Source organism: Nuphar pumila, chromosome 2 (assembly GCF_984573655.1).
Source record: "Nuphar pumila chromosome 2, dmNupPumi1.hap1.1, whole genome shotgun sequence".
Lineage (NCBI taxonomy): Eukaryota > Viridiplantae > Streptophyta > Magnoliopsida > Nymphaeales > Nymphaeaceae > Nuphar > Nuphar pumila.
Genome location: NC_143250.1, coordinates 18,517,852 through 18,542,876, shown reverse-complemented (window position 1 = coordinate 18,542,876; position 25,025 = coordinate 18,517,852). Strand labels below are relative to the sequence as shown.

General features: G+C 45.9%; 1 protein-coding gene across 1 annotated transcript in view; it reads left to right on the top strand.

Moving 5' to 3' along the window:
• LOC149844927 (uncharacterized) overlaps positions 1 to 24,354 on the top strand; it is a 69,990-nt gene extending 45,636 nt beyond the window's left edge. The window contains exons 2-3 of the mRNA XM_089986538.1: positions 15,281 to 19,420; positions 20,908 to 24,354. Coding sequence (XP_089842664.1) covers positions 16,615 to 19,420; positions 20,908 to 24,266 — 6,165 coding nt within the window. The 5' untranslated portion in view covers positions 15,281 to 16,614 and the 3' untranslated portion in view covers positions 24,267 to 24,354. The remainder of the gene's footprint in view (positions 1 to 15,280; positions 19,421 to 20,907) is intronic.
• Positions 24,355 to 25,025: the final 671 nt, after the last annotated feature.

Here is a 25,025-nt window from a genome sequence, read left to right as displayed (position 1 = left end):
AGACGTTAGAGGAAATGCTTAGAGCGTGCACGCTGGACTGGGCAGGGGAGTGAGATAGGCATGCAAAGTTTGCAGAGTTCTCGTACAACAACTGTTACCATGCCAGTATTGGTATGGCCCCGTACGAATCTCTATATGGCAGACCATGCAGATCTTTGGTGTGTTGGGATGAGGTTGGAGTAAGAGCAATGGAGTCTCTAAAGGTCATCCAGCACTACTCGCACTAGGTGCAGTTAATCCGGCAGAGGTTGGTTGCAGCACAAAGTAGGCAGAAGAGTTATGTCGATCAGCGACGCAGAGAGCTCGGTTTTGATGTGGGTGATCATGTGTTTGTTTGGATCTTTCCTACGAAGAGTGTGTTCCAGTTCGGGAAGAAGGGAAAGTTGAGCCCTCGGTATATTGGACCTTTCGAGATCCTTGAGTGTGTTGGTGAGTTAGCGTACCGGGTGGCGCTTCCTCAATTTTTTTAGATTCATGACGTTTTCCACATCTCGATGTTGAGGAAGTATATGCTTAACCCCTCACACGTGATTCACTACGAGGTGATCGAGGTACAGTCTAACTTGACGATAGAGGAGGGGTCGGTGGAGATTGTGGATCACTAGGAGCGAACACTACGTAGTAGGACAATCCCATTCGTGAAGGTGCATTGACAGCAACACGAACTGGACGAGTGCACCTGGGAGCCCGAGTCTGATATGCATGAACACTACCCACATCTATTCGGTACGTTCTAATTTTGTAGATGAAATTCTTTTAAGCAGGTAGGGATGTAAGGCCCCGAAATTTTAAACCAGATTTATGTGGATTTTTTTTTTAATAACAGCGGAAAAAATAACCAACATAGGGTTAAGCATTTCGGAACATTACTTTGGATAGAAAACTCAACACATGTATTTTATTTCCTTATGATATGAACATTTAACTTACCATAAACCCAAGGAATCACTAGAACAGTAAATCAACAATCGCGATCCAATGCCTCATCCCGCAACCGCTCGTAAGTCTACTCGTTTACCTGAAAATGGTAAAAATTATAGGAATTAGACTACCACGTCTAAGTAGGAAAATTGTAACTCTTAATATAGGTATGTCATGAATCTAGCATGTGATGTGGGTATCAAAGGTGAATCTCAACATATGTCTAAACAAGTAAGCAGTTTATGCAAACTAAGCTAACATTCATATACATGAATATGTAAACAGTTATACAACAATCATAACTGAGCAAGTAAGTATAGTGTGCAACATTAATAAGCAAAATAAGTATGGTATGCAACAGTCATAATAATAATTGAGTGTAACATTAATCAGCAAGTGAGATGTGTATTGCAACAATCATAGCATTACCCTGTACAACTCTTATATAGTTGTTCAACTACCGCATATCTACACATTTCACAATTTTATATCGTCATAAGCTCAGAATATAAAGCATGTTAAAGAACATAAACGCATACCTCCGGTATTTTCACTCACTGTGATACCTAACTGCTCTAAAATTATGTTTAAATTATCTTACCCCGCGGGTACACACAGGCACAGGTGATCATCTCAGAAGAAAACGTTCGGGGGTATATTATTCAAGAGTATTTTATTAACCCGAACATTCTAACTGAGACTGAAACCCCAAGGGAGCGACCAATAGCCGAGAGAATCTCCCAAGGGATCAACTCAAGACAAGATGCATCTCTAACTTCTGCAAAAGATATGGAACTACCACCTAGGACACATAGGTAGTCCTGGTCCCTAACTCCGAGAACGGGGACCAACGAGCCGCTTCACGCTCGAAACACAACACAAGTCCTCGAAGTTTTGTACCACCTACCCTCTCCAAGGTAAGCCTCAGAAACTTGTTTCATTGTTTAGTTATTGTTCTGAAGTTCAGGGCATTTCCCCACTCTCTCTTACTACCTTAGCAGTTGATCACAACCTTAGTAATTTTACCAATGTTCATAAAACAGTCTCAATCATTTATAGTATTCATTTCATAAACCCACTTAAAATGTTGTAGTGCTTTTAAACCAATCAAGCACCCAATATTTACACTTAAGTTTTCATCATTTGATTGCCATAGCATAAGCTAATAGTCTAAGTACCCGCATCGGGTAATCCATTCATATTGCCCCTTTTTGGCAACGCACATTTCTATATGTCACTAAGTGCACCTTCATATATTTGAAACTAACATAACCTTCTCATTCCTCAAACACATATAACGTGTTGTATATGGCCAACTCACATCACAAATTGTCTGACAAAAAGCAGTGTAAGAATTTATGAGGAAGAAGCTTATTAAACTGATATTGATTTTTCACAATATCATGCATACAACTTGTATAAGATTATACATGATTACATGTGTTCAGATTTGATATCATTTGTTAAACCAACATTGAAACAGATTTGATATAGGCAGTAAAATGACATAGTTATCTTGGATATCAGTCAACCTAATAATATAGAAATCCAATTTAATGACAAAACTCTAGATATCGTATAATCACATCTAATCACCGTCAACCAACTAACAGGAAAACAGATTTGATACAATCCACGAAATTATCATATTACTCAAGTATTTAAACTGTCCACAGACCATCATACAAACCATAAGTTTCCATTGTTTTTATGTTTGTGGCATTTGCCATATTTAAAGCTCCCAAGTCAGATATGTATCCTCATTTAGGAGTTTTCCCCTGGTCATCTACTTAGTGGGGTGTGCAAACTTCACGGCCATATTGTCCATAATGGACCAGACTCAACTTGCTAACATAAGCCAGTTTAAAATTTTCAAAATGAATAGACCCATTCAGCTAACAAAAATTCACCTAAAACATGGTAAGTTTTACTAAATGAGTCACACCCAGATTAGGCTAACAAGAGGTTACATAAACATGCTATGTACTACTAAATGAAACATACACAAAAGATCTACTAACAGATGTTAAAATGAACATACATGATGCCGATGCACAATAGGCTAACAGCAGACCCATTTGGCTAACAGAGATTTACTTAACATAGTAGGATTGGCTAAATGAAACATACATAGGGTTAAATCCAGAATTTAAGTAAACATGCTAATGTACTGTTAAAGGAAGCAGATATAAAAAATTCGAGAACATGATTTCATATAGGCATACTGCGTTTCTCAGCATAAATCAAACACGAATCTGCTAACATCAAGTATTCAACAGTAACCCCAACACAGGGCAATCAGACAGGTACCTTTGATTCCAAGATTTCTGAACATCTGCCCCTAAGAGAAAAATCAAAATGCTCTCATTTGGAAGTTCGAGAAAATACCAACACTCATTAATTGAATACAGTTGCAGGTCCTCCAAAAATCCCCAAACTTAACAAGATCGGTTGTGGTTTCTTTCCACAACCCCAGAAATCCCCAATTTGTAAGATCGATTGGGGTTTCTTTCCATAACACCAGAAATCCCCAAATTAGCAGATGGATTCGGGGTTTCTCAGATATCCAACATAGTATGCAAACCTAAACCCCACAAATCAAGAAATACTTTCATGATTCTTACGGCTCGGATCTTGTAGCTACCGAAACCCTCAACTCAGATTTGAGGTTCTCCGACAGCCAAGAATCGAGTCAAACACTCGGTTCCTTTTTCCGTGACAGACTCATTCACAAACCAATGTCATTCGATACCTACAGAAAAAGCACAGGATCCTACCTTTTTCCAATGACGGAAGGAGGTTGCTGCAGCGAGAGGAGGTTTTCCGGCGTCAGTTCCTCGTTGTGAGAAGGAGATCGCCGGCAATAGCAGTTGCAGGTGGTCGGCTTCCTCCGACGCCAGTGCTTCTGCAGGCAAGTGCAAGATCGTTGCCAGCGAGAATGCTCCAGCGAGGTGGAAGGAAAAAGCCGAGAGAAAGGCGAGAGAGGTCGGTTAGGCGAGGTCCTCTCCTACCATTTATCGAACTGAACCCCAGCAAGAAACTTGCAGTAACCCTCCCCTTCTTCTTTCTTGTTTTAATTTTCACAAGAATCGTGCCAGGCACAATTCCTATATACAGTGTTTATAACTAGCGAATCGGGTCTGGGTACGGGTCCTGCGACCCGCGGTGCCGTTGTACCGGATCCACTCTAACGTGGATCCGGGTCGATTCTCGGATGCTGGATCCACAAGAAACGTGGATCCGGGTCTGAAGTGGATGGTGGATCCACAGGTTGGATCTATTTGTGTCCAACGTGGGTCCAAACCCAACTCATCCATATCTCTTTAATTATAATCTTTTGGATCCGGGTAACGGATCTCGAACCCAAAATGCATAAAATTTTGGGTTATTACAAGGGATGTAATATTGTGTGTTTTTATACTATATTAAATGCTAGGATTTAGAAAAATTTGGCTAAATATTGTAACATCGGTAAAATACTCTATATTAGGTGGTGTCAATTGAATCTGGGTTCGACCCAAGTCTCATTAACAAGACCTAAACTGTAAAACCCACGTCTTTAAAAAAAAAAAATTTTATTTTATCGGACCCGGGCCGGGCCGGGTCCGGACCCGACCCGGGCCCGCCTGCGATAGGGTTTTAATAACCCGACTCAGGAAGAGGATTTTAAATCCTCTTCCCGAGCGCCGCCCCCCTTCCACCTTCGTTTTCGGAAGATTAGGGAAACCCATCGGGGTTTCCCCATTCGTCGCCTCCCTGAGGCTTTTAAAAGCACTGTAGGGGGCGGGGGAAGGCACACAGCCCTTCGGCCCCCCTGTGCGTCTCCTCCTTCCCTGCGCACGCCGTCGATCGCCAGCCACCTCGCCTCCCAGGTACGCCCTCTATCTCAGTCTCCTCCTCCCTCTTCTCCCCCTCCCATCTCCCTCTCTGACACCTCGTCGGGATGCCGACAGGCGGCGCACGGCCCCTGCCGCGCCCTCCCACCTTCCTCCTTGCCTTTGGAGACCCGACAGGGGGCCTACAGGGCCCCTGTCGTCCCCTTCCCTCTTTTGGGGGTTCGCCGGAGTGCCGGCAGGGGGCCAAGGGCCCCTGCGACACCCCTTCGCCCCGATCTCTCTCTCTCTCTCTTCGGCAGGGGTTTGTTCCCCTGCCATTGTCCTTTCGCCGGACGGCAGGGGCTCGGCCCCTGCCGATTCGCTGTCGTCGGCAGGGGTGCGACCCCCTGCCATCTCTGTGTTGTCGGCAGGGGAGCGACCCCTGCCGATTCGTGGCTGTCGGCAGGGGCTAGCCCCCTGCCGATTCGCAGTCGTCGGCAGGGGTGCGACCCCCTGCCGTTTCAGTGTGGTCGGCAGGGGAGCGACCCCTGCCGATTCATTTCTGTCAGCAGGGGCTAGCCCCCTGCCGATTCGCAGTCGTCGGCAGGGGTGCGACCCCCTGCCGTTTCAGTGTGGTCGGCAGGGGAGCGACCCCTGCCGATTCGTTGCTGTCGGCAGGGGTGCGACCCCCTGCCGTTTCAGTGTTGTCGGCAGGGGCTAGCCCCCTGCCGATTCGCTGTCGTCGGCAGGGGTGCGACCCCCTGCCGTTTCAGTGTGGTCGGCAGGGGAGCGACCCCTGCCGATTCGTTGCTGTCGGCAGGGGTGCGACCCCTGCCGCTTTAGTATGGTCGGTAGGGGCTAGCCCCCTGCCGATTCGTTGTTGTCGGCAGTGGCTAGCCCCTGCCACTTCGCTGCTGTCGGCAAGGGTGCGACCCCTGCCACTTCAGTGCTGTCTGCAGGGGCTGACCCCCTGCCGCCTTGCTGTTTTTTACAGTGGCTCATTCACTGTCGCTCCGTTGTCGTCGGTGCCGCCATTGCCTAATTCTACCCTTGCCCCGTTGCACCATTAATTATATTAACATAATTGAATATTTAACACTCTTGCCTATTTACGCAACAGGTCCCGATCGTGCTCCACAGCTCAACCCTCGTATTATCCTCTCGCGTAGGCGTACGCAGCTGCACGACATCCCAAGGTAGGGTAAAGTCGCATAAGGGGCAATAAGATCTAATTAAGTTGAAATAATTAAAATGTCTATGCTAGTTGTACTTAGATTTATACTGCTGTTGCGTGACTTATTGTTCTTGTCTCCATGTTTATGAGTCGAGGTACGGTTTTACTCTTCGAGTATTAATTTGTGTATTTGCTTACGTGTTGAAGGTGGTTTCGCACTTTTTGCAATACTTATGCCCTAAATTGCTTGCATGTATACTTGCCTGTACCTTTCTATGGGTGGATGTACAATTTCATTATTCGATTATTATTTTGCGGAGTGTTTATGAATTTGAGGTGTGGTTTCGTATTTCTTGAAATACATATGCCCTTGTTTGATTGCATCCATTTTTGCCTGCACGTTTCATTTGAGTGAGGTACGACCTTGTGTCTCGTGTATTACTTATGACCTTATGTGTTTGCCTGTCTAAGTGGTCAATGTATGGTTTTGGTACCTCATGTATTACTTATGTGCTTTTCCCTCGATGTACGGCATCGCAAGTCGAGAGTTGTTTGTTGACATGTTATAGCCTGCATATGCTCACACTCATGGTAAATATGTACTTACATAAATGTAGTCTTGTGCCTATCCTGTTATCACCTGTTTTCAAAACACTAGAAGTTGCACTTGTGCACTATAGTTCTTTTAAAGAGGATTTCCTTCTGCAAACCCAGGGCTCTTCAAAATGCACAACTTTTGCAAAGTATGATTAAGTCTTGCAGGATTGCGAAGTCACATTTGGCCCCTCCCAAGTCCACACACTTGGGAGAAATGTTTTATAACCTTGACTCAAGTTGCGGCTCATTTTGAATAACCCTGATCAGGGGCATGAGCATATGAATGAGTGGGGTTCTGTTGAAGGACCCATTCTTTATGTATCAATCTAGTGTAACATGTCGATACTAAGATAAATTTTGGATGTAAGATTGATAGTGTTGTGTCTTGTGTGAATGACTTAATGTGGCATTATGGCTTTTAAGGATGAATCGTGCCAAATGAGCACTCCTATATTCTTTGAGTTGTTATGAAGTTGTGTGTTGGGTATTCCTTTTGAGAAGCCCACAGACCTCCCTGGTTCAGTATAGCGTACTTTTAGACATGCACAACATGTTAAGTACTTTGTTGATCGGACGAGAGATCCGAGATGACCTTGCATCATGAAATATGAAAAATGTTCTTGAAGTGAATTCAAGATTTATCTTGTCAGGTTGTGTTGTATTAATTCTTTTGCAGATAACATCTGTTGGGGTTTCTTTTGTGGAACCATATCCCTTTCATCGTAGTCGTACTTATGACATGTACGATCGTACTTTTTGACAAGTACGTCTTCTTACGTTGCGATGATTGGATGAGTAGGTTGTGCCAACCTCGATGAGCGCAAATAACAAAATGTTGTGATCACCTAAATAAGTGATGTTTTCGCCTTCACCGGCAAAATACTCGAGTGGGTCGAAAGACCAGAGTATGTAGAATGAGTCTTCAGTTAACTACCCCTGATGTACTCATTCGAATCGCTGACTCCTGTCAGGAGAGAGGACAGAAAGGTACAAAACTTCGATGGACAGGCCATTAATGGCAGTTACGAGCAAAAGACTCGGCTTCCCCAGTCATCGGATTTAGGGGAATGGGACTACCATAATTATCCTAGGTGGTAGCTCTCCATGTTTGGGATGCATCCATTGTTTATGCTGCTTTGGAGATTTCTCTCTTGGTCACCGACCGTCCCCTTAGGTGCAGACTCAGTCAGCTATCCGGGTTATCATAAAATACATAGCATAATAAACCCCCGGATCAGTCTAGGCTGTTTCTAGAGTCGTGCCTTGTGCGTACCCGCTTGGCCAGTTAATATCGAAACATAATTTAAATCCGATCACACAATGTGTTCAGTTATGCACGTATGAAAGTTATAGGGTACAACAGGTTCAATACTTATGGAATTGTGTGTGTGGTTGATGAAGCATTGTATTTTGCTAGTTAACTTTCTTGTGCAGTGCTTTGCTTGTAATAGTTAGCCTACTTGTGCCAGTAAAATGCTTGTAATAATTTTAACATTGTGTTCATGATAGTTGCTCTGTGAATCTGTTGAAATTAAATTGCTATATAATTGTCTGTCTACTTGACATATTAAATTATTCTGCTTAATTATGTTCAATATTGTCATGTCTGTGCACCTACCAGTTTTTAGTGAAACTGACCCATTTTATGGGCAGGTTTTGGATAGGTAATACAGTCTGCGATGGCACGATGGCGTGATGAGGTCAAGATAGAGCTCTTTCCCTGACGTTTCGCTCCTGAGGACATGTTGGTGAATTTGGTATAAAGTGTGTTTCAAAATTTATCTTTTATTAAACCGTGAATTAATAAAACTGTTTTAGTAAGCTTCTTTTTTGTTTCAACAAACGAATTCTCAATTATTGAAACTCTGTTTCTAAACCATTTGATTTCAATGGTTATGCGGGATTTGACAAAAGGAAAGTTTACGCTGTAATGCGCTCAAGGTCCATTGACTTGTGGTTTTAAAAATATCATTTTCCGCTGAAGTATTATTTAAACTCTGATTATTGTATGATTTCAAAGCTTCCTAAACTATTCTAAAAAGTTACAAGTCCTGGATTTTTGGGGCGTTACATAAACGAGTCAAACAAGATATGATAAAAACTTTTATTTTTGACCTTTAAATTCAGGCAAAAATTCAGGAAATATATCATTAGATGTGCCTTAAAATTCTGAAAACAATGATATTTTACTTTTTTAAATTCGAGCTACGGTTGGTCCGAAAATCGCTTTTTTCAAAAAAGGCCCGCCTCGATAATACTGAGTCAGGATTAAATCGGATCGAATCAGATCCATATGATCCAAATTAGTATGGATCTAGACCCAGTCCAAGGCCCATATTAATTAGGATCTGGTTTAGTTCAAGATCCATATGGATTTGGATTTTGGATCCAGATCCGGATCCAAAATCAAGGTTCAACAAAATTAAAGCTTTAAATTCAATATAATGGTTTAATTTAAGGAAAGTTAAAGTTAAAAAGACTCATAAAGGGGTAAGATATCCTCTGGAACTTCTGGACATTTATTAATTGATAAATAAATAAATAAATAAATAAATATGAATAATTATTTAATTCCGAAATTTATTTTAGATATGGTAGTTACCAAATAAGTAGGGTTTCCAAATGAGGGTGTCACCCTCTGGAAGAGCCCAATTTGTTAAAAGAACAAAAAGGTAAGTAAAGAAAAAAAAAGAAAGCAAGAAAAGTCAACAACTTTTTGAGAAGAATAGGAAAGAAGTTGGAGATAAAATCCCATGTGAGGGAGGACTCTCTCTCTCCCAGCTCAAATGGGAAACCTAGAGGGGTGTCACCCTCTAGAGGATCCCATCCTCTATAAAAACTAAAAAAAAAATGAGAGAAAGAAAGAAAGAGGAAAAGAGAGAGAGAGTTGTGGGGGAGGAGAAAGAAAGGGAAAAGAGAAGGAGGAAGGGACCCTCTTCCTCTCCGATCATTTGATGTATCTCCGGTTCTTTTTCGTTTCTCAACAAAGTACAGGTTCCTCTAACGATTTGAATGGGGAAAACGGCCTAAGTCGAATTTATGTGAAGTTTTTGGTGGAAGGAAGGGAAGAAACCTGAATTTTTATATGAGTATATATATATATAAGTGCCGATTTGCATATATGAAGGACAATTTTTCCCTATGCATCGAACATGTAGCGGTTTCGGTTTTTATGTACATATTTGATGTGTAACGATTTTTTTCCAGTATATGCATAAAAAAAGGGGCAAAAAGGATATTATGTATATGTTCTTAAGTACATACCTGTCTGCTTTTGCGCATGGACAAATCTAGACAGATCTGTGATATCTACCTACGTGCAAATCTGGTCCAGATCCGTAGATATTTTTATTGATTTGAATTAAGTGTAAAGCTGCCATTGATATATATATATATATATATATATATATATATATATATATATATATATATATATATATATATATATATATATATATATATATAATACACGATTACACATGAGTGTTCATGCTTTATAAAAGTGTCATCAAATATATATATATATATATATATATTCATGTGATTGTACACGCTTTATAAAGAGTCACTGAATTACATGTTTTTATGTGACTATACATGCTTTATAAAGTGTTACCGAAATACATATTTATGTGATTGTACATGCTTTATAAAGTGTCACCAAAATACATATTTATATAATTGTACATGCTTTATAAAGTGTCACCAAAATACATGTTTATATATGATTGTTCATGCTTTATAGAGAGTTACCGAAATACATATTTTTATGTGATTGTTCATGCTTTGTAAAGTGTTACCAAAATATATGTTTATATATGACTGCATTTCATGTTCATTTGATTTTTCATTTGACTGCTTATTAGACGATTCATATGACTACGGTATATGTTCATTTAACTGTTCATATGACTGTGCATTTGAAGGTTCACATGACTGCAGTACATGTTCATTTGACTTTTCATTTAACTGTTCATATGACTGCAGTACATGTTTATGTGTTGTTCATGTCTTATAAAGTGTCACCGAGTACATGTCTGTTTTACTGCTTATGCTACATAAAGTGTCATCACATACATGTACAGTTTGTGCAGAAATATATCTGTTTTAGTGTGGTAATGAGTCATCTCATACATTATTATTATGTGTAGAAATTTAGGGTTGTTAGCCAATCATTTCTTAAAATAATTAAGACTGCGTATGATCATCGGCTAGGGCTGTGATTGTTTTGTCTAAGCCCAGCCGATGCCATTGATGAGTTGTGTTTAGCTTTTTTTTTAAGTCCAGCTGACTGTCAATAGTTGGGGTTCATAGTTGTTGCTATGTACCTCGATGACTTGACTCGCAGGTTGGTATTCAAGAAGAGAAATTTCCTGTTGTCCAACACTATTTGGCTGCATGTTTATACATGAGAAACATGCTATCCCGAGCATGCCCAAATTGGCAAAAATGTTGTTTACATATGCTCATGAAATTTAATTTTATGTTGGATAAATATTCATATGTTGCATTAACATGATCATGTGCGTGCTTGTATATTATGTATGAGATGAAACATGAAGACAAAAATGTATGTTGCAAGCATGTGTTCATATGCATATATAAATTGTTTTACATGTAAATTCGTATTGTGTGTAAATGAATGTGCATTTGTGGGCATGTGAAATTATTATGTGGTTACATGTTCACCGTGGGTTTTGCATGAGATGTATCAGTGGTCCGATGTGAACCACTATAGGCCACGAGCAGGTGTTGCTCTAACTCTTATTTTATGTATTGCAAAATCCATTCTAGATTTATTGAATTTTTTAATTAATTGCACTGTTAAGTTTTGTAACAGGCCAAGGTCTCGTGTTGTGTTTTGCATGTTGATTTACAAAACGAAGCTTTTGTAAAGAATTTGTCTTTTGATAAAAAGATAAAAAAGATAAAATAGTATAATTAATATTGTTATTCCTAGATGTCCCTTCCAAAGTGTGGGAATCTTGGATGACAGTTTTGGGGAACCGTGAGGATACTAAAATTCCGTGTGCAATTGTGCCTCTGAACCCGATATGGTGGTTCACCTCTCGGCCACTGTTTTAGGGAGTTTTTGGCCACTTTGCATGGGGGTAGTGTTGTAAACACAACTGTTGTTATTGGTATACCAAGAAAGTGGCATCAGTGGATGTTGATTTCCTTGGTGTCTCGACATTATATATTGATTTCTAATGTTCCGATGGATAGTGTTAATTCTTGATATCGGTCGAGGAACAAAAGTGGAACCCAGTAATAAAATATAAATTGTGTGTTAAGCTACAACTGAAAACCTGTCTTGAACTTCGAGAATTTGTTGTTCCCGTTTTGAGTATCCGCAAGTTTTAATAAAAAGTGAAACTAAACTTTTGTGCATTTAATAGGAACATGCATGCAAAAGAAAACTTTGATAATAATTTAATCATGCATGTATGTTGGAATCATGCATATTTACTGTTCTGCATTAGTTCATGCATCCTTACCTATTTTTTTATGTGAAATGTTTTTGTTGCATGATAATTGTTGTTAATGCATGAATGGTTAATGAAATTGTAAGATTGTTGTAGTTTATTTTCTCTGAAAACTTGCATGAGTTTGATTTACGTTGCTTTTTGCCTATTTGGATTTTTAGAGGAATTCATAAAAGGATTTTTTATTATTATCAAGTACTATTTATGTTTTTTATAGGACCTGATACCCAGTGATGAGGACGTCTGCCATATAAAGCTTACGAGACTGTGTGACTACTTCTGATATTATTTTTGGGGTAGTGTGGCTCTATGATTTTGGACATTAATTTATTTTTATTCGTAAACTTTGATTAATAAAGTTAGTTAGTTGATTGTTAGTTCAATGTAAGATCTCTTGTGGTTTGGAATGTGTTAAGTCTATGAGGCCCCGAGATCCTTGGGTTTTGGTTTCTGCAATTGTTTTTAAAAAAATACACTTTTCAACGGGGATGAGTTGAGGTCGTTACACATGCAATGCTCAGTTTTACGTGGTTCGACTCAGGATGAGTCTACGTCCACGACCTCATAGATTTTCTCTCTCTATCTCTCTCTACTTTTCCTGAGAGATGAGAGGTTCCTTTTAATATGAAAATTTTGTTACAATTTGTTTGATTGTTTATGTAAAATCCCATTAAAAAAAAAAAAATCTGTTTGGACCCGGGCCGGGTCGGGTCCGGACCCGACCCGACCCGGTCCCCTTTTTATTTAGGGTTTTAAGAAACCCGAGCGTTCGGGCGCCGCAACTCCCCTCCCCTTCTCCCCCTTCTCTTGCGGGAGGATTTGGGAAACCCACCAGGGGTTTCCCCTTCCGGTGCCCCCTTCGCCTTTAAGAGAGAGGTCGGAGGGCGAGGGGAGTCTCGCCTCCCTCTCGCAGCCCTCTCGAGCTTCCTCCCCTGCGCCGGTCTCCTTCCCTGCTGCGCCCGCCGCCGACGCCGAAATCCACCCCCCCCCCCCCAGGTACGCCGTTCTTCTCTTCTCCTCCCTCTTTTCTTCCTCACCCCCCTCCTTGTCACCTCGCCGGGAGGCTGGCAGGCTCGCAGCCGCTGCCGCAGGCCTCCCACTGCCTCCCTGTACCATCGGGGCCCCGATAGGTGGCTTACGCAGCCCCTGTCGTCCCCTTCTCTCGATGGGGATCGCCGGAGTGCCGGCAGGGGACCGGTGGCCCCTGCGGCACCCCTTTTTGCTGCCACATCATGCTGTTGGCAGGGGTTGGCCCCTGCCGACCTGTGTTTTCGGCAGGGGCTGGGCCCCCTGCCGTCTGGTGCTGTCGGCAGGGGTGGCCCTTGCCGACCTGTATTGTCGGCAGGGGCTCAGCCCCTGCCACTTCGTGCTGTCGGCAGGGGTTGGCCCCTGCCGACCTGTGCCTTCGGCAGGGGCTGGGCCCCCTGCCGTCTGGTGCTGTCGGCAGGGCTGGCCCTTGCCGACCTGGGTTTTCGGCAGGGGGCTCAGCCCCTGCCACTTCGTGCTGACGGCAGGGGTTGGCCCCTGCCGACCTGTGCTTTCGGCAGGGGGCTGGCCCCCTGCCATCCATGTGCTTCTGGCAGGGGTTGGCCCCCTGCCATCCTTATGCTTCCGGCAGGGGCTGGCCCCCTGCCATCCTTTGCTGTCGGCAGGGGCTCAGCCCCTGCCACTGTGTGCCGTTGGCAGGGGCTCAGCCCCTGCCACTTGGTGGCTGTCGGCAGGGGTTGGCCCCTGCCGCTACGCTATGTTTAGGCAGGGGCTTGTTCCCCCGCCGCTTGTCTGTTTTCGGCTAGCAGGGGCACACCTCTGCTGCCTCTCTTTTCCCTAGACAGGATTGTCCTTCTTTTGCTCCGCATTATTATTAACATAGCACTGTTGCAGACCTCGCATCGGACCCTCGCTCTGGCTCCGCGGCCCGAGCCTCGTATCATCTACACGCGTAGACGCACGCAGCTGCAAGACATCCCGAGGTAGGGGAAAGTCGCACGAATAGTGTGTATGAACTAAATAAAATAAGATTTCTGAGATAGAATAATTATTTTTGCATATTTGCGTATCTGAAGAAGTATGTGTTGATCCATGTTTTACTCTGTGTGATTCTTTTGAAATTGCATAATGTAAATTCTTTGGGTAGACTCATTCTAGAAAAAAAAATCAAGTAGTTTACTTGGCATGCCTGTTTACGTGTACAATTACTTAACTCATAATTGTCTATTATGCATGCTTGTCCCTTTGAAACTGCATACTTAAGATAGATTTTGTGAAGAGACTCAAAACCACTGCAATTGCCATTATAACCAAACCTTAAGGCAGGTACGGTATGAATTTTATGTAAGATCATGGAGGGTATTGAAGGGTGAAATCTATACTTTACTGATTTTGATATGGTAATATCGGCCTCCACAGGCCAATTGCTCAGAAAAGCAAAACATGTCATATAGGAACCAAAAGAATCATATACCATTATGTTGCCCTTTCATCGTAGTTGTACCTCTAGGAAGGTACGATCGTACTTTTGGACAAGTACGTCCCATGTGGGTTACGATGGTGGGATGATGAGGTTGTGGCAACCTCGATGAATGCTATTAGCAAAATGCTGAGATCACATAAAATGGTGACCTTTTCGCCTTCACAGGCAAGATGCTCGAGTGGGTCTAATGGACCAGAGCATATAGGATGGGACGACGGTTAAGAAACCCCCGTCGTACCCATCCGATCTTCACGGTTCATCAAGGGAGAGGATGGATGGTACAAAGACTCCGATGGACAGGTTGTTAACAACCACCCCACGAGCAAAAGACTCGGTTTTCCCCAGTCATCGGAGTTAGGGGAATTGGGATTACCATAAATTATCCTAGGTGGTAACTCCCAGGCACTTCTGCAGAAGTTGGATGCATCCTTGGGCCACGAATGCCTTTGGGGATTTACTCTCTTGGTCACTGACCGTCCCCTTAGGAGCGGACTCAGTCAGCCATCCGGGTTAATGAAAACACCTGACATAATAAACCCCCGGATTGGTCTCGGCTGTTTCTACGTTTCGCGTCTGTGCGTACCCACAGGCCAGTTAATATCAGAACTTAAATAATATATTCATGAATAGATATAGATGACTGAGACTTACACTGCTTCTCTTTGCACTTATTACATTTGCTAGAATAGACTACAACTGCTTTAATTGCTTAAATATCATAATTGCTTATCTCATGAATGTCCTGTTTTATTTTCATTCTACTTATCTGTTCGTGCACCTACTAGTTTGTTATGAAACTGACCCATTTCATGGGCAGGTGAGGAGTAGGACTTCACTGGCGGCCGATGGCGTGGTGCAACGTGGATCAAGATTCATTTTCTTTCTGCTGGCGGCTTGGCTCTGGGACTTTTTGGAGTTTTTCTTAGATTTATTGAACTTTGGAATAAAAGACCCATTTTGTAATAAACTGCAGATTTTAATCGATTGCCTTATTTCTTAAATTCCTTTAAGATGTTGTACATGTGAATGATGGTTTTTCAGCTAACGTACCCAGGATTGTTGACTTGTGTCCCTTTCTAAATGTCTTCCGCTGTTGTTTTTAAATATTAAACTTCAAATCTTTGAAAGGTTTTTCGATAAGGTTTTCGAAATCACAAGTCGAAATTTTGGGGCGTTACAACTTGGTATCAGAGCCAGGTTAGAAAGAAGTGAATCTTGACTATTGAGCATCCCATCGCGCTGTAAGTAAGTCTTTGATATTTCATAGCATGTTTAGACTAAATTATATTCTTGTTTTATTCGTAGTACCGTTGGATATATGGATCCGGTTACTGGTTCTAATGGTATTCGCGGTAGGAGCACGCGTAGTGTACGTGGTCGTTCCGTAAGGGGGAGGGGCGGACGTGAGATGTTCGGGGCTGGTTACTGGGCTAACCGCCCTCCTCTACCCATTTTTACGGATGAGCAAGGCTTCTCACTACCGATCGCCTACCAGATACCCTTGGCAGCAGCATGGGCTGAAGTGCATGCTCGAGAAGGTGGTTTCGTGCCTTCACACATTCGGGTGCACCGTCAGACACCACAAGAGTCATCGGGAGATTTTGTTCCCCCTGAGTTAGCAGAGGAGTGTGGTTTCTGCGGAGAAACAGGCCACACCATGGATGCTTGCTTCCACAAGGCTGAGCATGACGACAAGATCGCAATTTCGACTGCCGGCGAGCAACCGCCACCTCCGGCAGACCCAGTGGGCGGTGTATCACCCACATATACACCTGCGACGGATTCTTCAGATTATAGTCTTGGCTCACCGGAATATACTCCGGCGACGCCTCTTTACGGGCAGGAGCCCTCCTACGATGAGCCACTTCCCTTCACCCCTAAGCGCAGATTCAGGCGCACAGGCAATAGAAGGGAATATCTTAAGAAGTATTCTAGTCGTCCCTAAGGGGAGGTAGCACGCACCCAGTTTTGTTGGAGTCTGTGAACTCATTTATAACTGCGGAATATAACTTTTGCTTATGTACCAGCACAGCTGGATTCTAAATATTTGACTCTCGGAATAAAGATTTATGTTATTGCCTTTGTTTCTATACTTATGCCTACTGGTACGTCTTCAGTATTTTTGACTTTAATCTTGGTTGCTTCTTAAGGATGGCGGGAAACTCAAGCCACAGCATGGCCGATGAGTTGCGTGAACAGAGGGGATTCATGATGGATACCCTCAACTCCTTAGCTGAGGCGATTCGTAACCAAGGTCGCCCCCATCAGGATCCGGGTTCCCTTGCTGGGAATGCACCAACCGCCACATATGAAAATTTTCTGAAGCTAGACCCTCCTACTTTCTCGGGCAAGGTTGATCCTGACTTGGCGGAGAGTTGGGTTAAAGAGGTGGAACGGGTGTTCCAAGTGTTGTCCGTTCCTGATGATAAGAAGACAATGTTCGGGTCCTTTCGTTTGAAGGACGACGCTCGCGAATGGTGGGACACTACGCGGGAGGTGCAGTTTTCGGGTGCTGAGGTGATTCCGTGGGAGGCCTTCCGAAAGGTTTTTCTCGGAAACTATTTCCCTCCTCATGCGAGGGAAAAGAAGAAGGTGGAATTTCTGGAGCTGTGCCAAGGAAGCTTAAGTTTGAACGAATATATCGCCAAATTTCAACGGTTGGAGCGCTATTGTCCTCACCTATTCGAGGATGATCATGAGCGGGCCGGGAAGTTTATTCGCGGACTGAGGGAAGGACTCAGGCATAGGGTTCTCACCAGTATGCCCGCAACTTTTTCTGCGGCAGTAGCGGCAGCCACCCTACTGAACGAAGATTGGGAGCGTTCAAAAAGTGTGCAAGCCAAGAAGTCAACCGCGTCAGGTGGTGAGCAGAAGAAGACATTTTCCGGCGGCCCAGGGCAACGACCACCTTTTCCAGAGAAGACTGAAGCAGGGAAGAAACAGTTTCCTCCAGCAAAACGCCAGCGACAACAGGGCCCTCCACCACCCAGGCAACCGTCGAGTGATAACTGCCCCAGGTGCAAGAGGCCTCATGTGGGACAATCTTGTCCGCGGGACACTGGCGGATGCCTGTACTGTGGCAAGATGGGCCATTTCATACGCGACTGCCGGAAGAAAGCAGCAGATGACCTCAAGCGAACCGGCAACGTATCTCAGCCTCCTCGACCACCTCATCAGCAACAACAGCGAGCACAACCAAGCAGTGGCAGAGAGCCGGGTCGAGTTTATGCAGCCACGGTCGATCAATTGACCAAAGGGGATCTCGTTCAAGGTACCATTCTTGTTGCTGATCAAGCAGCTTTTGCACTCTTTGATTGTGGTGCCACACATTCGTTTGTTTCAGAAAAATTCGTAAAACAATTGCATATAACGGTAAAAACGCTTGATAATGCATTAGACGTGTATAACCCCGTTGGGAAGAACACGGTTTGCACCACTTTCATACCTGAATTGGACATAGTTGTGGCAGAGCGGCACTTGCCTGCTTGTGCTATCCTGCTGGAGATGACTGAATTTGACGTCATCCTAGGCATGGATTGGTTGCACAAGTATCATGCCAAGATCTTTTGCCGTGATGGCAAGATCGTTTTATCACCTCCAGGCTCTTCGAGAGTAGAATTCAGAATTCCCAGACCTGTTCGAGCAAGCCGGAAGATCTCGGCACTTAAGGCACAGAACTTCTTGCGGAAGGGATGCACTGCCTTTTTGGTTAGTGTCATCCAGTCAGATCCAATACCCATTCCCATCAGTGAGCTTGATATTGTTCGCGATTACCCCGACGTTTTTCCTAAAGAGCTGTCGGGACTTTCACCGTCTCGTGAGGTAGAATTCAGTATTGAATTGCTACCAGTTACGACACCAATCTCCAAAGCACCCTACAGAATGGCGCCAGCTGAGCTTGAGGAGCTGAAGAAGCAGTTGCAGGAGTTGTTGGATCAAGGATTCATTCGCCCCAGCGTTTCTCCTTGGGGAGCTCCTGTGCTCTTCGTGAAGAAGAAGGACGGGACTTTGCGATTGTGCATCGACTATCGAATGCTCAACCAGGCCACAATAAAAAACAAGTACCCATTGCCGCGTATCGAAGACTTGTTCGATCAGTTGCAGAAGGCCAAGGTTTTCTCGAAAATCGATCTTCGGTCCGGATACCATCAACTCAGAATTAGGAATGAGGATATTCCTAAGACGGCCTTTCGGACGAGATACGGACATTACGAGTTCACAGTCATGCCGTTCGGACTGACCAATGCCCCCGCAACTTTCATGGACTTGATGAATAGGGTGTTCAAGCCATTTTTGGACACCTTCGTGATCGTGTTCATCGACGACATCTTGGTGTACTCAGAAAGTCGAGAGCAACATCGAGAGCACCTAACAGTTGTGTTGGAGACCTTGCGAAAGGAACGTTTGTATGCCAAGTTCTCTAAATGTGAATTCTGGCTCGAGGAAGTCATGTTTTTGGGACACGTTATTTCTAAGGAAGGAGTGTCCGTGGACCCTGCAAAGGTGGAGGCTGTACTTGGTTGGCAGCAACCAAAGAACGCGCGTGATATCAGGAGTTTCCTTGGACTAGCGGGTTACTACAGAAGATTCATTCAGGATTTTTCTAAAATTGCGTTACCCCTGACAAAGTTACTGAAGAAAGAGACTAAATTCTTATGGGACGAGAAGTGCGAGGCGAGTTTCCAGTTGTTGAAGGAGCGACTTACCAGTGCTCCTATTTTGACCTTACCTTCTGGTAAGGGCGGATTCGTGATTTATACTGATGCCTCTGGGTCAGGCCTAGGGGCCGTGCTGATGCAGAATGGGAAGGTGATCGCTTACGCTTCTCGACAACTTAAAATTCACGAGAAGAACTACCCAACTCACGATTTAGAGTTAGCTGCGGTGGTGTTCGCACTAAAGATATGGAGGCATTACCTGTATGGAGAGCAATTTAAGGCGTTCACCGATCATAAGAGCCTTAAATACCTATTTTCGCAGAAAGAATTGAACATGAGACAACGACGTTGGCTTGAATTCCTCAAGGATTACGACTTCACCCTCTCCTACCACCCAGGAAAGGCGAACGTTGTGGCTGACGCTCTCAGCCGCAAAGCACCGGAAATCTCGATAAATGCTTTATTTGCTGGATGGAGGTTGGTCGAAGACCTAGCCTCATGGGAACCTTTCGCGGTCACTCAAGGTTTAATCGACTTATCTCACCTTGTTGCTCAACCTGAGCTGCTTGCGAGGATCATCAATGGGCAGAAGACTGATGCGCGCTACGAGAAGTTGAAGATCCCATAAAAAAAAAAAATCTGTTTGGACCCGGGCCGGGTCGGGTCCGGACCCGACATGGGGCCCCTTTTTATATTCGGGCGCCGCTACCCACCCCCCTTCTCCCCCTTCTCTTGCGGGAGGATTTGGGAAACCCACCAGGGGTTTCCCCTTCCGGTGCCCCCTTCGCCTTTAAGAGAGAGGTCGGAGGGCGAGGGGAGTCTCGCCTCCCTCTCGCAGCCCTCTCGAGCTTCCTCCCCCGCGCCGGTCTCCTTCCCTGCTGCGCCCGCCGCCGACGCCGGGAACCACCCCCCCCCAGGTACGCCGTTCTTCTCTTCTCCTCCCTCTTTTCTTCCTCACCCCCCTCCTTGTCACCTCGCCGGGAGGCCGGCAGGCTCGCAGCCGCTGCCGCAGGCCTCCCACTGCCTCCCTGTACCATCGGGGCTCCGATAGGTGGCTTACGCAGCCCCTGTCGTCCCCTTCTCTCGATGGGGATCGCCGGCAGGGGACCTGAGGCCCCTGCGACCCCCCTCCCTGTCACCTCGCCGGGAGGCCGGCAGGTGGCTCACAGCCACTGCCGCGGCCTCCCACCGCCTCTCTGGGTCGCCATGGCCCCGACAGGTGGCCTACGCGGCCCCTGTCATCCCCGTCTCCCTCTGCGAATCGCCGGAGTGCCGGCAGGGGACCGGTGGCCCCTGCGGCACCCCTTTTTGCTGCCACATCGTGCTGTCGGCAGGGGTTGGCCCCTGCCGACCTGTGTTTTCGGCAGGGGCTGGGCCCCATGTCGTCTGGTGCTGTCGGCAGGGGTGGCCCTTGCCGACCTGTATTGTCGGCAGCCTCCAGCAAAACGCCAGCGACATCAGGGCCCTCCACCACCCAGGCAACCGTCGAGTGATAACTGCCCCAGGTGCAAGAGGCCTCATGTGGGACAATCTTGTCCGCGGGACACTGGCGGATGCCTATACTGTGGCAAGATGGGCCATTTCATACGCGACTGCCGGAAGAAAGCAGCAGATGACCTCAAGCGAACCGGCAACGTATCTCAGCCTCCTCGACCACCTCATCAGCAACAACAGCGAACACAACCAAGCAGTGGCAGAGAGCCGGGTCGAGTTTATGCAGCCACGGTCGATCAATTGACCAAAGGGGATCTCGTTCAAGGTACCATTCTTGTTGCTGATCAAGCAGCTTTTGCACTCTTTGATTGTGGTGCCACACATTCGTTTGTTTCAGTAAAATTCGTAAAACAATTGCATATAACGGTAAAAACGCTTGATAATGCATTAGACGTGTATAACCCCGTTGGGAAGAACACGGTTTGCACCACTTTCATACCTGAATTGGACGTAGTTGTGGCAGAGCGGCACTTGCCTGCTTGTGCTATCCTGCTGGAGATGACTGAATTTGACGTCATCCTAGGCATGGATTGGTTGCACAAGTATCATGCCAAGATCTTTTGCCGTGATGGCAAGATCGTTTTATCACCTCCAGGCTCATCGAGAGTAGAATTCAGAATTCCCAGACCTGTTCGAGCAAGCCGGATGATCTCGGCACTTAAGGCACAGAACTTCTTGCGGAAGGGATGCACTGCCTTTTTGGTTAGTGTTATCCAGTCAGATCCAATGCTCATTCCCATCAGTGAGCTTGATATTGTTCGCGATTACCCCGACATTTTTCCTAAAGAGCTGTCGGGACTTCCACCGTCTCGTGAGGTAGAATTCAGTATTGAATTGCTACCAGGTACGACACCAATCTCCAAAGCACCCTACAGAATGGCGCCAGCTGAGCTTGAGGAGCTCAAGAAGCAGTTGCAGGAGTTGTTGGATCAAGGATTCATTCGCCCCAGCGTTTCTCCTTGGGGAGCTCCTGTGCTCTTCGTGAAGAAGAAGGACGGGACTTTGCGATTGTGCATCGACTATCGAATGCTCAACCAGGCCACAATTAAAAACAAGTACCCATTGCCGCGTATCGAAGACTTGTTCGATCAGTTGCAGAAGGCTAAGGTTTTCTCGAAAATCGATCTTAGGTCTGGATATCATCAGCTCAGGATTAGGAATGAGGATATTCCTAAGACGGCCTTTCGGACGAGATACGGACATTACGAGTTCACAGTCATGCCGTTCGGACTGACCAATGCCCCCGCAGCTTTCATGGACTTGATGAATAGGGTGTTCAAGCCATTTTTGGACACCTTCGTGATAGTGTTCATCGACGACATCTTGGTGTACTCAGAAAGTCGAGAGCAACATCGAGAGCACCTAACCGTTGTGTTAGAAACCTTGCGAAAGGAACAGTTGTATGCCAAGTTCTCTAAATGTGAATTCTGGCTCGGGGAAGTCATGTTTTTGGGACACGTTATTTCTAAGGAAGGAGTGTCCGTGGACCCTGCAAAGGTGGAGGCTGTACTTGGTTGGCAGCAACCAAAGAACGCGCGTGATATCAGGAGTTTCCTTGGACTAGCGGGTTACTACAGAAGATTCATTCAGGATTTTTCTAAAATTGCGTTACCCCTGACAAAGTTACTGAAGAAAGAGACTAAATTCTTATGGGACGAGAAGTGCGAGGCGAGTTTTCAGTTGTTGAAGGAACGACTTACCAGTGCTCCTATTTTGACCTTACCTTCTGGTAAGGGCGGGTTCGTGATTTATACCGATGCCTCTGGGTCAGGCCTAGGGGCCGTGCTGATGCAGAATGGGAAGGTGATCGCTTACGCTTCTCGACAACTTAAAATTCACGAGAAGAACTACCCAACTCACGATTTAGAGTTAGCTGCGGTGGTGTTCGCACTGAAGATATGGCGACATTACTTGTATGGGGAGCAGTTTGAAGCATTCACCGATCATAAGAGCCTTAAGTACCTATTTTCACAGAAGGAATTGAATATGAGACAACGGCGTTGGCTTGAATTCCTCAAGGATTACGACTTCACCCTCTCCTACCACCCAGGAAAGGCGAACGTTGTGGCTGACGCTCTCAGCCGCAAAGCACCGGAAATCTCGATAAATGCTTTATTTGCTGGATGGAGGTTGGTCGAAGACCTAGCCTCATGGGAACCTTTCGCGGTCACTCAAGGTTTAATCGACTTATCTCACCTTGGTGCTCAACCTGAGCTGCTTGCGAGGATCATCAATGGGCAGAAGACTGATGCGCGCTACGAGAAGTTGAAGGCTCAAGCGATATTGGCAGATACACCTTTTCGTCTGAAGGAGGATGGAAGTATATGGTTGAGGGAGCGCCTTTGGGTTCCTGATGACCCGGTTCTTCGAGATGAAGTTCTTGCGGAAGCCCACAAGTCTAGGTACACAATTCACCCGGGTAGCACGAAGATGTTCAAGGACCTGCAACGCAGTTATTGGTGGAACGGTATGAAGCGAGACGTGGCTGAGTATGTCTCGAGGTGTTTAACGTGTCAGCAAATCAAGATCGAGCACCAGAGACCCGGTGGGGTCATGCAGCAGATAGAGATCCCTCTATGGAAGTGGGAAGATGTTACCATGGACTTTATAGTCGGTCTTCCGAGGACGCGGAGGAAGCATGACGCGATTTGGGTGATCGTAGATAGACTCACCAAGACGGCTCACTTTCTACCTATCCGTCTCAACCAATCGTTAGATAGTCTTGCTGATCTCTATGTTAGAGAGATTGTGAGATTGCACGGTGTTCCAGTCTCGATTATCTCCGATCGTGATCCTAGATTCACTTCAAGGTTTTGGGGACAACTTCAGTTGGCGTTGGGCACAAAATTAAAGTTTAGTACTGCATTTCACCCTCAGACGGACGGGCAGTCGGAGCGTACGATTCAAACCTTGGAAGACATGCTTCGAGCCTGTATGATGGACTGGAAGGGAGAGTGGGATTCCCACATCAGTTTGGCGGAGTTCGCGTATAACAACAGCTATCATGCGAGCATCGGGATGGCCCCATACGAGGCTTTGTATGGGAGGCCATGTCGATCACCTGTTTACTGGGACGAGGTTGGCGAGCGAAAATTGGAGGCACCTATAGTCTTGCAACACTATACTCAACAAGTGCAGATGATTCGGGAACGACTCCGTACCGCTCAGAGTCGGCAGAAGAGCTATGCAGATAGACGCCGACGAGAGCTTACCTTCGATATTGGTGAGATGGTTTTTGTTAAGGTCTCTCCGACGAAGAGCGTATTTCGGTTCGGGAAGAAGGGAAAACTGAGTCCTACATACGTCGGACCGTTCGAAATCCTGGAGCGAATTGGAGAAGCAGCTTATCGCGTGGCGTTACCTCCGCAGTATGCTCAGATCCATAATGTTTTTCACGTATCCATGTTGAGGAAGTATGTTCACGATCCATCGCATATCATTCATTATGATGATGTGGACATTAGAGGGGACTTGACTTTCGAAGAAAGACCAGTGGAGATCATCGACCGTCGTGACCAAGTGCTTAGATCAAAGACCATATCATTTGTAAAGGTTCGGTGGCAACATCATGGGATTGACGAATGCACTTGGGAACCTGAGAACGATATCAGGGAAAAATATCCTGACCTGTATTTTGATTCTTCAAGGTAATAGATATTTCGCGGACGAAATTCTTTTAAGAGGGGTAGGATGTAAAATCCCATAAAAAAAAAATCTGTTTGGACCCGGGCCGGGTCGGGTCCGGACCCGACCCGGGCCCCTTTTTATGTTAGGGTTTTAAGAAAAACCCGAGCATTCGGGCGCCGCTACCCACCCCCCTTCTCCCCCTTCTCTTGCGGGAGGATTTGGGAAACCCACCAGGGTTTCCCCTTCCGGTGCCCCCTTCGCCTTTAAGAGAGAGGTCGGAGGGCGAGGGGAGTCTCGCCTCCCTCTCGCAGCCCTCTCGAGCTTCCTCCCCCGCGCCGGTCTCCTTCCCTGCTGCGCCCGCCGCCGACGCCGGGAACCACCCCCCCCAGGTACGCCGTTCTTCTCTTCTCCTCCCTCTTTTCTTCCTCACCCCCCTCCTTGTCACCTCGCCGGGAGGCCGGCAGGCTCGCAGCCGCTGCCGCAGGCCTCCCACTGCCTCCCTGTACCATCGGGGCCCCGATAGGTGGCTTACGCAGCCCCTGTCGTCCCCTTCTCTCGATGGGGATCGCCGGCAGGGGACCTGAGGCCCCTGCGACCCCCCTCCCTGTCACCTCGCCGGGAGGCCGGCAGGTGGCTCACAGCCACTGCCGCGGCCTCCCACCGCCTCTCTGGGTCGCCATGGCCCTGACAGGTGGCCTACGCGGCCCCTGTCATCCCCGTCTCCCTCTGCGAATCGCCGGAGTGCCGGCAGGGGACCGGTGGCCCCTGCGGCACCCCTTTTTG